Genomic DNA, 14,345 nt, shown 5'->3' with positions numbered 1-14,345 from the left:
TTCAGCAGTAATAGTTTTACATGGTGATGAGTAGATTTGGGTCATGATTTTTGTTCATCTGACTGACTACTAATATTTATAGTAACAGTGATCTGTTATGTGTCTATCAGCTAGTGAAACTTAGAATTGTTTTAGGAAGAGGAATGGGAAAAACCATATTCACTGGGTTACAATAGGAAAGTTTTAGGTCTTAGTCCATGGGGAGGAGTTTGAGGTGTAAACGCTGAAGATTGGAAGGAAAGAGACCAGAGAATTCTAACCTTACACCTTAACCAAAATACTGAGTCATTTTCTTAAATTTCAGAGCTTTAAAAAAATTTTATTAACATAAGCTGAACAAAGAATGGCAAAAGGAAATGCCATCATTTTTATTGCTACTGGTTTTCTGTTAGTGTAGAAAACTCAAAAAATGCAGGACATGTAATAAGAAATATTTCTTATCTTCTCGGAAATGCATTCACATTTTCTGATAAGCTGGAAGGAAAGGCAAATTTTGTATTCTAAAATTGTGTACAGTTTACATTTAGAGTCCTAATGGGTAGTAATTGTCATTTTTCTTTGAGCCACTTATCATTTGTATTTAGAATTTGTGTATTTAGAATTTAAGCTTCCATTTTTATGATAAAATTAGTATTAGTAGACACACACATGCACATAATAAATAAGGTTAACAAAGCTTGTTTACTGATCCTTTTTGTCCACCTACAATCATTGCCTTTTGCAAGGTGGCTGTAAGATTTATAACTGCCACATTCTTTCTTAGGATTTTTTAATTGCCATTTTCTTATTTTAATATGGATATGACTAATATGTTGAACATTAGATACACAGTATTTTTTCTTAGCTACTTGATATTAGATATTGATCAGTGGAATAAAGTTATTGAACAGCTTGGAACACCATGTCCTGAATTCATGAAGAAACTACAACCAACAGTAAGGACTTATGTTGAAAACAGACCTAAATATGCTGGATATAGCTTTGAGAAACTCTTCCCTGATGTACTTTTCCCGGCTGACTCGGAACACAACAAACTTAAAGGTACTTTTTATAAACATATATCTTTAATTCCGTTGTGGGTAGGTGGGTGGTTGTGGAGGGGGTTTATGAGGGTGTATTCATATTCTCATGGGACATAACATTGTCTCTGGGTAATGGAACAATGTGAGGTTTTAGTTCTTTTTAGTTATTTTTTTGTAGTTTTATATTTTTTAATCATATGTATGACCTAATTTTATAGTAAATCTATTCTGTTTAAAACATTTTTTAATAAATGATAATTTCAAGTTTCTGAAATTTATTGATAATTTTAAAGCTTTTATGAGATACGTGTACATTAACGTCTCATTATTTTTGCAGCCAGTCAGGCAAGGGATTTGTTATCCAAAATGCTGGTAATTGATGCATCTAAAAGGATTTCTGTAGATGAAGCTCTCCAGCACCCGTATATCAACGTCTGGTATGATCCTTCTGAAGCAGAAGCTGTAAGTTCTTTTCTTTAATGTTTGAAGACCATATTGTACTCTTAGAGTTAGAATTAAAGTTAGGTTTGGAGGATTTTTTTTAATTTTAAATAAAAATATAATAAATGATGATGGTGTTTTTCTGTTTTTGCATGAAAAGTTTCTTAAGAGAATGAACATATCCAAGTACCTCCTACACAAAATAAAGTTCCCTCCCACTGTTTCTTGCCTTTTTGCCATGATACCTTGTATGCTGAGCTAGAATGTTGAGCACTTTGGGAAAACATCTTAACTTAGTTGTAAACAAATTATTGTATCCAAAGCATAGCACAATTCTATGATATAAATAAAATGTGACAATTTCAAAAACAGGAAGAAAAGAAAAAGATGGTTAAACATCTTTTTTCCTGTCACTGTTCTCTCTACACGAGATCAGTGTTGATCATTGATCAATCTTGGCCTAATGATGTAATTTTCCAAGCCTTCTGTCTGGCTAATATTTCAAATAATTGTAAAGAATTTATATACTCCCAATAAACTGACTCAATTATTGTTGCCTTGTTTTTCAGCCACCACCAAAGATACCTGACAAGCAGTTAGATGAAAGGGAACACACAATAGAAGAGTGGAAAGGTAACATTCACCAGATTCTTTAAGATGAAGCTGAAAGAGCTCTGGCTTTCTATGTTGATTTATTCATCATTTTAGGGAAGTGAAAGATATTTTCTATTATTCGTAACTGATATTTGATTATATGATTTTAATATTTTTACGAAAGTAGAGATATGTCTCCTTCCCTCACTGACTTAATCCTAATGTCTTTGTTCCCCACCCCAGACAAAGACACATTTGTGCTTTCTGGAACTTTTATGTTCTTCCATAGTCTACAAAAATACAAACTTGTGTGTTTGATGTCTCCCCCTTCTCCTCTCCCACCCTGTTTTAATCACATATGGTTGTATACAGTGCACACTTGCTTTGTTGATATAATCGTATATTTTAGAGATTTTTCTCTCTTGCTCCATATACCTGGCTCATTTGGTTTAATAGCTGGTTAGTGATCTGCTGTTCGGCTGTGTCACAGGGTTCTGTATCTAACAACCATTTGAAGAGCATTTATGTTGTGTCTAGTCTTGTTACAAACAACTCTGCAGTGTTCTTGTGCACATCTGAGAACATGCCTGTAAGAAAAATCCTACAAGGAGATTCACTGGGCCAAAGGATATTTTTCAGTTATTTCCAATTACTCTCCAAAGAAATTGTAGCCGTTTACACTTCCATCAGCATTTTATGGGAATGTCTCTTTTACCCCCACCCTCACCAACGGAGTGAGTTAATTTTTAATCTTTGCATATCTAATAGTTTTATTTTATTTTTTTACTTTGGTTGAACATTAATAATGCTTTGAAAGTCATGGCAATGTTAAAATATTTCTTTCTTTAAAAGATTCCCTGGGACATTTCAGCCAGGTAATTTTTAGATCCTGCTTGCCTCCATTTATATTGTTGTCATTTGATATTTTGACCACTTTTGTAACTACATGACTTCGGACAAGTCACTTAAAATCAGGTAGACAGAAGACATGTTATTAAGAGCTAAGAACCTAAATACTTGGAAGGCAAAAATATAAACCGGAGCACGTAATCCATCTACAGATTTATTTGGGAGGAATGAATTTGATTCTTTCTTCTTAGGAATAACCAGAGATTAGTTTTCGCTAAGTCGACTTTGGGAGACATATAGTTAGACTCTGTAGAGCCCACCAGAATGATAGAATTGGGTAGAACCTAGTGCATCTATATATGTAATATACAGGAGTATAGAAACTGTAGATCAGAGTATGTATTAAAGTAACCTGATATTTTTATATATCATTACATTTACAATAAACATTTATGGTATTTCATGGAATCTTAATAGGCCACCAATTGTAAAACACACTATTATGTACCACTAAGAAAGAGAAAACAATGCCAGTTGTACTGCACTATTGATTATAGATGCAACCCAGTTTCAAAGATATTAAACTGTGAAAAAAGTACATCTTAAAATCAGTGAAACATCGTATTTTCACTTGTATATGGTTATATCTGGGATTTTTGATTACTGTAAACATGTTTATCTTTATTCTGTATCTTTTTCTCCTAGCCCCAAATGCAGTTTAGTAATTACCTACAAACTCCCTTTTTCAAGATCTGCTTAAGAATTTTAGCATCATAACAGAAAAATTCATTGCCGAAGCCATTAACTACAGATTGCTTTGTCTAGTTAGTACTCCTAATTAGCTTTGGTTCTTCTGCCTCAGTCCCATTTCACAAAGGGGTGTTTTCTCTCTCTTCTTAATCCTCCTATCCGGAATGCTTATCATTCCTTTTTGTTTTTTTTGTTTTTTTTTTTAATTTTTTTTTATTTTTACTAATTTTTGGCCATGGTATTCTATCTATCTATCTATCTATCTATTTATTTATTTATTTATTCATTTATTCATTTATTTATTGGCTGTGTTGTCTCTTCGTTTCTCTGGGAGGGCTTTCTCTAGTTGCGGCGAGTGGGGGCCACTCTTCATCGCGGTGCACAGACCTCTCACTATCGTGGCCTCTCCTGTGCGGAGCACAGGCTCCAGACGCGCAGGCTCAGTAACTGTGGCTCACGGGCCCAGCTGCTCCGCGGCATGTGGGATCCTCCCAGACCAGGGCTCAAACCCATGTCCCCTGCATTAGCAGGCAGACTCTCAACCACTGCGCCACCAGGGAAGCCCCCTTTTTGTTTCTTTAAAGAAAAGCATCTCCCATTCTTTCCTCTATCAAGACTTCCTATTTTTCTTCCCCAGCCCAAGTAGGTTACCATCGCAAGCAAACTTAGGTGTCTCCAGCTCTTGTTCATCCCAACATATCCACTTGTTTTATCTTATTATCAACATAAATGTTGCCATACCCTGTGATCAGAAATCATTTATTGAAAGTTTAATGTAAAGAATTACAGACTCCTTGAAATTCTGTACAACATTTTTTGTTTATATATTTTTCTCAGAAGAGGGTTCATTGCTTTTATGCAATTTTCAAAGGATTTTATGACCCAGAGAAGATGATGAATAATGGCAATGTTAGCATCCACCAGAAGGTTCTTCTTAAGTTGGCATTCAAACTCATAAGGCACATCACACTTGACATCAGGATCATGTAGAAGACATATAGGGCAGGAGGCACACTGCAGGGCAGGATCTGGTGTTACTCTTCAGTTGGAGTAGTCCTCCCAGCAGTCCACCCACTGTCCAGAAGCCTAGTTAAGGAACAAGATTCTAATGAAGAAATCTTCTTGACAGTCATAGCATGCCATGCTTCAACTCAGAAGGAGTTAAAGTATAGTTACCTGATTCTTTTCCTTTAATAAAAATATATTTATATTCTATTCTGATTAAAGAAGGTTCCACATACTCTTGCATTTAAATCTTTTAACAGATATCAGGGTAAGTACCTACAGTGTACCAGGTACTATGCCAGGGCTCAGGAAATAGAAGTTAAAGACAAATTTGATTCAAGCCCTCACTGAGAGAATTAAATTAGCATTTGCTGTACAGAATGATATGGTATAGTACAAAGTGCTGGTGGAGTAAAAAAGATAAAGCTTCTAACCCCAGCTCTATCTTAATCCAACTTTCGGAATATTACAGCAGAGACTTTGCTTCTTTCAATATAATTCATGGTTGAGGATCAAGAAATTGTTATTAACACCTTTGAATCTTAGGCTGACACTTCTGGACCCTCTGCCATTGCAAGAACACCATTCGAAGTACTTAATGTGTGTAAAAATTTTTTACTTAAAACATACATATCTTGGGAGATTACCTCTCAGACTTTGAAAAGTTTTTGTTCACCTCTTTTTCAGAATTGATATACAAAGAAGTTATGGACTTGGAGGAGAGAACCAAGAATGGAGTTATACGGGGGCAACCCTCTCCTTTAGGTTGGTTACAATATAAGCTTAGTTAAGATTACAGTTTACTTCTTGTGTTGTAATCTTCAGTGGCCTGAAACCTTCAGTTCTTTCCATATTTAGTACCATTAGTATTCAAAGTTTATTAAGTATAAGGAATACAATTTCTGTGGTAAATTTGAAAGCACTGGTACACTGTTCTATCAGTACATTGTACTAGTATATCAGTAGCTGACTTCATAAAATGCATATCTTTTTCTTTGATACTGACATCCCATTGAAGAACAGAAATTTAAAACATTTTGTTGTTGTTGTTGTTGGCATTGTTATCTTTAAAGAAGAAATTTCTCACAATTCAATATATTTACCTTTCTGTGATTTAACAATCCTTACTTTGGATAAATAAACTAAAACTTCATGGCAAAATTCTGTACGGGATACCAATTTTGTACATGATACCTCTTTCTCATTTTGAATTTTTGATTTGTTTAAGGCAGTAACATTAAAACTGCTGTCAGAAGGTATTCTAGCTCTTAAGAACATTGGTTTGCAGGATTTAAACATTTTCTTTTATCATAAGCTCATCTTATATTAAATTTTAGTACTTGTAAAAGCATAAAGAATTTAAAGGAAAAGTTAAATGACAGGTAACATGTACATATTAAGTACATACTACATGACAGACACTGATAGTTTTTGTACTTTGTTTCATTCAGCCCCCCAGAACCCTGAGGAAGGGGTTGTTGTGCACATTTTACAGATGAGGAAACAAGTTTAGAAAAATTAAATGATACAAGACTACAAATCTTTTGTGTAGAAAAGCAATACTTGAAGCCATGTTTATCAGTAACTTCAGAGGGCATGGTTTTTCCAGCATCCCATATGGCTGGCAACAGAGAATAGGGCAGTTTTAGGGAAGAGATTAAATTTGAGCTGAACCTTGAAGGCTGAGTAATGTTTCAACAGGTAGGTCTTGAATTTGCGTGAAACTATGCCATTTTAATCCTTCTAAAATTCTATACATTCTAAGAAAAAAATTGGATGTCATATTTAGCATCAATGAAGTAAGATTTATAGGTATAGTTTTAGGTGCCCATTTTGTTGTACTATAAACATATATTTGTTTAAATAATTTTTGTAGCTTCCTATGACATTTTTGGTTATATTTTGAGTTCTTTTAATTCTTTGTTTTTTAAACCTTGATCAAGAATGCAGTCTTCCAAATTTTAATATAGATCCTCTTGAAAACATAACTTGGTTTCAACAGCTTTTTACCTACAATTAGCTGTAACAAAAGCTATCTTATAAATGCTTTAATAACTCAGTTAGTTAATTAGCTTTGTATTGATATACAGTAGTCATATAAGTGAATTGTTCATGATGGAGGCTTGAATGGAATTTGAAAAGTCCATTATTAGGGAGAGTTTTATACTTTAGCATACTGTCCTAGTGAATGGCACATCCTAAGTGTCAAATGTTTGAGTAAACTTAATAATCTCATGAGATAGATAGAGCAGTTGTATTTGTTCTTAATTTATAAGTGAAAAATTTGAATCCTAGACAACACTTGACTATGGTTACAAAACAAGTCAGTGGAAAGGACAGGACTGCAAGTTTCTAGACATTTTCTGGATTCTCAGTTATAGCTGGCAAAGAAGAGTGTTAGTAAATTAATCTGTTATAAAAATATTCAGTTCTTGATTATATGCAAAAACAGAAGATACAGTATTTGATGACTCAAAATATCAGATAATCACAATACCATTTCGACTTGATTTTAAAAAGTAAATATTTTTCCCTCTGGATTGCCTCTTATCTTTGTTTTGGTTTGGCTAATACTAAAATGAGTTTGCATGCCTTTGAGTGTGTAGAGTCACTGAGAGGGAAATGACCCAGATACCTGAAATTAAAGATTTTTCCATATTATTGCTGTTCAGATATTGAGAATTTACTATTGGCTTGGCCCAAACGTTCGTTTGGGTTTTTCTGTAACTTACGGGAAAACTCGAATGAACTTTTTGGCCAACCCAATATATTACTTTAAAGGTCAGAAGTAAACAAGTTTTTTTTTCCTTAGGTATTTGATTTTCGGATTAAAAAGTTAACTGTTTAATTATGATGCATTTAAAACTAACACAACATTGTAAAGCAATTATACTCCAATAAAGATGTTTAAATAAAAGTAAAATCAATTCAAGTGAAAAAAAAATTCTTATTAGATTAAAAAATTTGGATGAAATAAAATTTGGATAAAGAAGTAGAGGCATGAAAAAGTATATAGAACCCTTTTATGATTTGAATGTTTCAGTACAGGTCTTTGAAGCTAGCCATAGTATTGTACACTCTTTAGTCAGAGAAGGTGCATTCTATAGTGTACCAATTGAACTTTTAAAAGTTTAGTATCTTCATTTTACTCTGGCTGGGAGCCTAATGGGTTCTTGAGTCTAGAAGGTTATCACATTTCTCCTTTTCCTCTCTTCTATTAGGCCTGAAGTACCCAGTCTGCTTTTCTTTCCCAGTGCACCTCCCATCACCTGCTCTATCCCTTGTGGTTCCATTCCTTTCTGTTTCCCAGTCCCTGCCCCACTGCCCTAAAGATTTGCCTATTCCCATTCCCTAGCTATTTCATTGTTAGATTTGAAGACAAGCTCTCAGAGGACCTTTCATATTTAAGTGTTTTTGTTGCTTGTCATTGGACACAAAGGAGGGATAATTTCAAACAATGAGGTGCTGGGTTCTGGAACAGTGGTTTTCAACCTGCTTAGTTTTAACATCATTGGGTCCCTGAAACTCATCCCTATTCTTATTGCTCAGTTTGAAAACCATTGGTTTTTATTCCACGATTGTGTTCTTAGGAACTTTTGTATAACTTGTGTTATTTAATATACTCAAATTTGGAATGACTCTTATTTAGTGATCATGTAGTTCAAAAGCACTTACCTAGTGCATGAATCACCTTTAACTTTTCCCCACCCCACAGTGTCATTCCCTTCCCTTCCTGACCCAACCCCCTTGAGAGGATTTTTCTATAGGTTAAGTATTCCTGTTGCTTTTTAAAATCCAGGAAATGCTTGTTAGGCTATACTTTTGGTAAAGGAAACAGTCTCCCCCTACTTTCGTGTTTAATAAGTCCATATTTGCATTTACCAAGTACTTATTAGAACTGAAATAACAAGACCTGAGTTTACCTAACTGGGGCAGTTGTGTCGCTCGGCAAGTCATGTAACCAAATGGGGCAGTTGAACTAAGGATCCTTTGAATTAAAATGATTTTAATCTTCGTCTTGGCTTTTGCTTTAAAACAAGATGTACCAGAAGGATTGTTTGGACTTTACAGTGAGACGATATCATAGAGCATTTTTTATTAGGGCAGTAGTTTTTTTTTTAATTTATTTTATTGAAGTATAGTTGATTTACAATATTACATTAGTTTCTGGTGTACAGCAAAGTGATTCAGTTATACATATATACAATAGTTTGCATCTGCTAATCCCAAACTCCCAATCCATCCCTCCCCCACCACCCCCTCCTGCTTGGCAACCACACGTTTGTTCTCTATGTAAGTCTGTTTCTGTTTCATAGATAAGTTCATTTGTGTCATATTTTAGATTCCACATATAAGTGATATCATATGTTATTTGTCTTTCTCTTTCTGACTTACTTCACTTAGTATGGTAATCTCTAGGTCCATCCATGTTGCTGCAAATGGCATTATTTTGTTATTTTTTATGGCTGAGTATTCCATTGTATATATATACCACATCTTCTTTATCCATTCATCTGTCGTTGGACATATAGGTTGCTTCCATGTCTTGGCTGTTTAAATAGCGCTTCAGTGAACATTGGGGTATATGTATCTTTTCAAAGTATAGTTTTTGTCTGGATATATGCCCAAGAGTGGGATTGCTGGATCATATGGCAATTCTCTTTTTAGTTTTTTGAGGAACCTCCATACTGTTTTCCACAGTGGCTGCACCAATTTACATTTATTAGGGCAGTAGTTTTTAACTCTTTGAGTCATACATTCCTTTGAGATCGTCTCTCCAACAAAATGCAATGCAGACAGTTGTGCATGTATTATTAAGTGTTATTCACACACAGTCTGAAGCCAATTCATGAGTCTTGCCATAGGACCATTTCTAAATATGGCTTGGACTTAACAATTCTTGTCCTGAACTGAAAATGAAAAACAAATTAGTAGAAAGGACAGGACTCCAGGTTTCCAGACGTTTTCAGAATTCTTACCTTGTAGCTAGCAGTGAAAAGTGTTTGTAAGTGAGTGTTGTGTTGAATATCGCTTGTGATTATTTTTAGTGAGCCTTTTAAAACCAAAAGAAAAATTATTGACCACTGGAGGTAGTCAGTACAGTACAAGTAGCTCGGTCTGCAACTCTGTCTGCAACTGATTTGCTGTTTTGTTTCTCATAGCACAGGTGCAGCAGTGATCAATGGCTCTCAGCATCCATCGTCATCATCGTCTGTCAATGATGTGTCTTCAATGTCAACAGATCCGACTTTGGCCTCGGATACAGACAGCAGTCTAGAAGCATCAGCTGGACCTCTGGGCTGCTGTAGATGACTACTTGGGCCTTGTGGGGGTGGGAGGGATGGGGAGTTGTTTAGTCATTGATAGAACTACTTTGAAAACAATTCAGTGGTCTTATTTTTGAGTGATTTTTCAAAAACGTAGAATTCATTTTGTAGTAAAGTAGTTTTTTTTTAAATTTCAAGTGATGTAATTTAAAACTTAAGTTGTGTTTTAAAACAGCAACAAAACTGTATTTTTGCTGTAATTAACTGTATAATGTAAACCTAATTATTTTATCATGGTTTAAAATTTTTGCATATTTGCTTTATCTTATGCTGCTGATTTTTTTTTTTTTTTTACTGAATTTGTAAGATTTTGTTTATCAAAGCAACTATTATGTGGTGACTTGCCTATATCATGAATTATTTAAGATTTTTATAGTTTTTTTTATTAGAATTTATTTCAAATGTTTTGTTCATGATGCTATCCTTTAGGGTTATGTGCTTATCAATGAAATAACCCCAGAGGAGTGAGGGAAAATAACCTGTAGCCAGTTATATTCAGGAATAACTACTGTAAATGATGAACGTGTTAAAAAAAACCTCCAATATTTGCTACTTGCCAATTCTAATTTAGTTACAACAATTGGTAAGTAATCCTACATGAATTTTGGCGAAAGCCCCATCATCTAAATGGTAGAATAACTCAGAGCATGTCTTTGAAGATGTTGGGCATCTACCACCACCCTCCTATCCCCCATCCCACCCACCAAAAGTAAAGTAAGAAAATATGGTGTTTTCTGCAAATTTGTGGCATGCTCAAAGCTTATGATCACGTAAAGTCAAGAGGATACTTCATGAATAATACATTTCAATGCAAATAAACAGATGGTTCACCTTTACTAGCTATGAGCCTGTTTTTGTATACACTGAGTTAATCTACTCAGGCTGTAGGTCCCAGCAATGATCTAGAGCCTGGTCTTTCTCTTTCCTGCAGCCTCGGGCCCTTGGACCTATTTGGTTTCTTGTTAGAGTGTCAGTCAGTTGAGCACCAGTTCTCAGGGTGTTTCTGGCCATTTGATTCTACCTGTGGCATAATCATATTTATACTAGCTGTTGGGAGGTTCCAAAGCCTACTTAGATTTCTGTAGGTGATGTATAAAATGAGCAATATACCGTTCATCTGAAAATAGTAGCACACAGCCATATATAGGATATCATTTTCTAAGGACTGTTTCTTCACATTGAGCAGAGCAGGCATAATTGGTGGTTATTTAGTCTGAGTCTTTCATTTTTTTATACCTGATTTTCAATAAAACACACAATGTGGATGTTGAACAGTGTAAGAATGGTGCTGCTCCTGACAGTTGTATGTTAACTGTTTACATTTTATATCTGCAGAATTATTTCTCTATAACTGAATTTTTATTAAGTAAAATGTCATTGAAGTCTCATTATCTCTGAAATATGTTGTCTGTAATGCCCCAGGCACTTTTTGTTATTTTTGGAACAAGAGGGATTTCATGTAATGAACTGGAAATGCATACTTAAGTAAGCGAAAGGTTCTAGGCAGAAAGCCCAGTGGAATTAATGACCAGCAGGAGCAAGAACTGGTGCGGCTCAGCGTGCAGCGTCTGAAAGTCCACTTGGCATGTTATTCATATATTCAGTGCAAAATTCGTTTTCAATAAGGTATTTTAGGTCATTGTTAATGTGCAATATTTAGGATTAAAATACATTAATAGCCATTTTATATGCTTTGAAATAGTAAGTTTGTCTTTGATGGTTTAAAGTGATGATTTCTAGCCTCTTTTGAAGTTGGCAGCCTTTTTATTAATCCCTTTTCTACTGATATGACAGGGTGCATTAATTAGGCAAATTAAAGTTTTAAGACTATAACACCTCTTGAATTGTAGAAACAGGATTGGATTTACAGTTTCAGAAGAAATTTGAGCATGAGTGTGTTCCTAGTTTTTATTAGTTTGACAGTTAACTAGCTTTATTTCTATAGGATAGATTATTTCACTATTGCACTTTAACAACTGACATGCTCTCAGACGATTCCCTTATTTTCTGTTTCCTTGCTGATAAGCCATCTCTTGATACAGATTTTGGTTAAGCAAGGAAAACCAAGTGTTGTTACAGTATTGTTTGTTGTAAATGCCAGCTCCCACTTGCCAACCAGCACGTTTCAGTTGATCAGAGAAAATCAACTCTTATTAGTCATGTAGACTAAAATACTTGTTATATCCTGAAAACAAAGTCTAAGTGTTGCGTGTCCTGGGTTCTTTAAAATGCAATAGCTAAATATAACCTTCCCTCTTCTCTTGACTGTATTAAATTAAAAATGTGCTAGTTCTTTTTATTTTACTTTTGAACCTTTAAAACATCTTAAACTTTTTTTTTTTAAGAAATTACAAATAAGATTCTGTCAAGCAGTACTTATATATAAAGCCACTTTGCTTATCTTATAACTTTGTTTTTTCAATTTTATATACTTAATATACCCATGGTCTTACTGTCAGAAAATTACTTTGACCAAGATATATTATTTAACTTTATAGGTTAGGAAAGAGACAGTAATTCTTTCTACATATTTCTTCCTGGTTACTGTTTACCCTCTAATATAAACTGACCATTTGTTAAATGATTGTGTTGTTGGGATTGCTTAATTATAATAGACATAAACAAAGCATCTCAACTCTTTCATACTGTTTGCTGAACAGTTCTCATTTTGTTACACACCCTCGGCTGCTGATTGTTCCTGGTATGCACTCTTCCAGGTTGGTAAAGGTACAGTGCATTCACACCAGACTTCCTAAGAGAAATGCCAGCCTCTTAAGTGAAAAGGCTACCATACAAACCCCTTAACAATATCAAGAAGCTTGATTATATGTAAAGCAGCAGACTTTCCCGTAAGCCCTTTCATTATTTTTTTCCATGCTAATCCTGCTGTGTTGTCTAAAAAGGTAAAGGTGAAGAGGACATGGATGATCTGATAGTGAAATCAGCAGGCAAGTGAAGCCGTTTGGGGTTACAGATAAGACTTGGTATACACTATCGGCCAGTATGTGCTACACTATGAAGATGTAACTACTCATTGTTGCCTAGGCACAAGCCTGTACAACATTTTGAGGTAAAAACATAGTCTATTTTCAAAAATACTGTTGTAGTTTGTTTGTGAGTGTTGTTCATTAGTCACACATTAGCTGTAGAGTGAATGCATGATGCCCCATGACCCCAGTAAACTCTTACCGGTAGAAAAACCAAACACTACTGTTCTGTCATTAGCAGCCCTCTTAAATGTTGCCTCCGGATCCTTTACATTTTAGTATACATTGTGTTTCTACTGATCTCTCTTAGGTTTTTCCCGAATCAGAGGAAACTAATTTTTCCCTAATAGCAAGAAAGATGAAGATGTATAAGGGCATTGAAGCAGAAGTGTGTAGTTTGGGGTACGATTAGAAAACTGGTAAGGAAAACAAAAGTCCTAATTAATTTCAAACTAACTGCTCTTAGTTAAGTGCTCTTAAGGAGAGTCTAGTAAGAGTAACATATTCTGGCCATTTCTAATTTAGATTCTCTTTGTTACTGAAACTTCTGAGAAATACTACCTGTGGATTAGTTTTGCACAATGTTCTTTTCTCACAATAACTTACAAATTAAACTAGGTTTTTATTGAACTACCTCACACTAATTTTCTATGCTTTCCCAAGTAAGCGGTTGCCCTTACTGTTAGATCTTCACTGAGTGAATTATAAATGTGTGTTAAATACTTTATAGCCAGTGTCGACACAATACCAGTAAGTATGTAAAATATATACCTTGCATCGGTAAGAGAGACTCACCTGTAAAATCTTTCACTGTGTATCTTGGAGTATGGTGTTAGATGTGCTTGTTGGACATAATTACTGTCTGTTTTTGTAAGTAGAAACCTGCTCATGATATCAGTCCATTCTTTACATTTTACAAAAGGAATAAATCTTAGTAAATTTTACGAAGAAATAAATTACTTTTGTAGGCCCGATATTTGGTATATTTTTGAGAAGCTCTTAATCTTTTAGCCGAATGATGAAGTTAAACTGAACTAGCTGTCTACCTGGACTGTGACATCTGTTTTCTCATTATAGTTTATCCTGTTCAACAGGTTTTGAAACCTGAAACCCAAATATGATAATTGACATTTGCTTTTCTCCCTGTATGATGCCATTCCTTCTTCATTTCCTCTCCCTTCCCTGTGTTCCATTCCCTCTCCTCTCCCCTCCTCTAGACAAAACAAATGGGGCACGTTGTAGGGAATGCTGAGATAATTATTGTGGTTTTTAATCATTCATGCCCTAGTCATTAAACATGCACCACTGGAATGTAAACAATGTTATCTAGTATGTTAATTGGTTATAATATTTTAAATAAAAAAGAAAAA

The 14,345-nt window shown here is 34.6% G+C and overlaps 1 protein-coding gene across 3 annotated transcripts in view; it reads left to right on the top strand.

The window, feature by feature from the left end:
• MAPK8 (mitogen-activated protein kinase 8) overlaps window positions 1–9,987 on the top strand; it is a 111,783-nt gene extending 101,796 nt beyond the window's left edge. For 2 of the 3 annotated variants that reach the window (XM_061196391.1, XM_061196407.1), the window contains 5 exons: window positions 859–1,041; window positions 1,360–1,484; window positions 2,033–2,096; window positions 5,349–5,426; window positions 9,829–9,987. In XM_061196391.1, coding sequence (XP_061052374.1) covers window positions 859–1,041; window positions 1,360–1,484; window positions 2,033–2,096; window positions 5,349–5,426; window positions 9,829–9,974 — 596 coding nt within the window. In that variant the 3' untranslated portion in view covers window positions 9,975–9,987. Of the gene's footprint in view, window positions 1–858; window positions 1,042–1,359; window positions 1,485–2,032; window positions 2,097–5,348; window positions 5,427–9,823 lie in introns of all 3 variants that reach the window. The other variant, XM_061196400.1, reaches the window with a different exon arrangement.
• Window positions 9,988–14,345: the final 4,358 nt, after the last annotated feature.

Source organism: Eubalaena glacialis, chromosome 1 (genome assembly GCF_028564815.1).
Source record: "Eubalaena glacialis isolate mEubGla1 chromosome 1, mEubGla1.1.hap2.+ XY, whole genome shotgun sequence".
NCBI classification, from domain to species: domain Eukaryota; kingdom Metazoa; phylum Chordata; class Mammalia; order Artiodactyla; family Balaenidae; genus Eubalaena; species Eubalaena glacialis.
The sequence above is the reverse complement of the archived record's forward strand: the minus strand, read 5'-3'. Positions and strand labels throughout refer to the sequence as shown.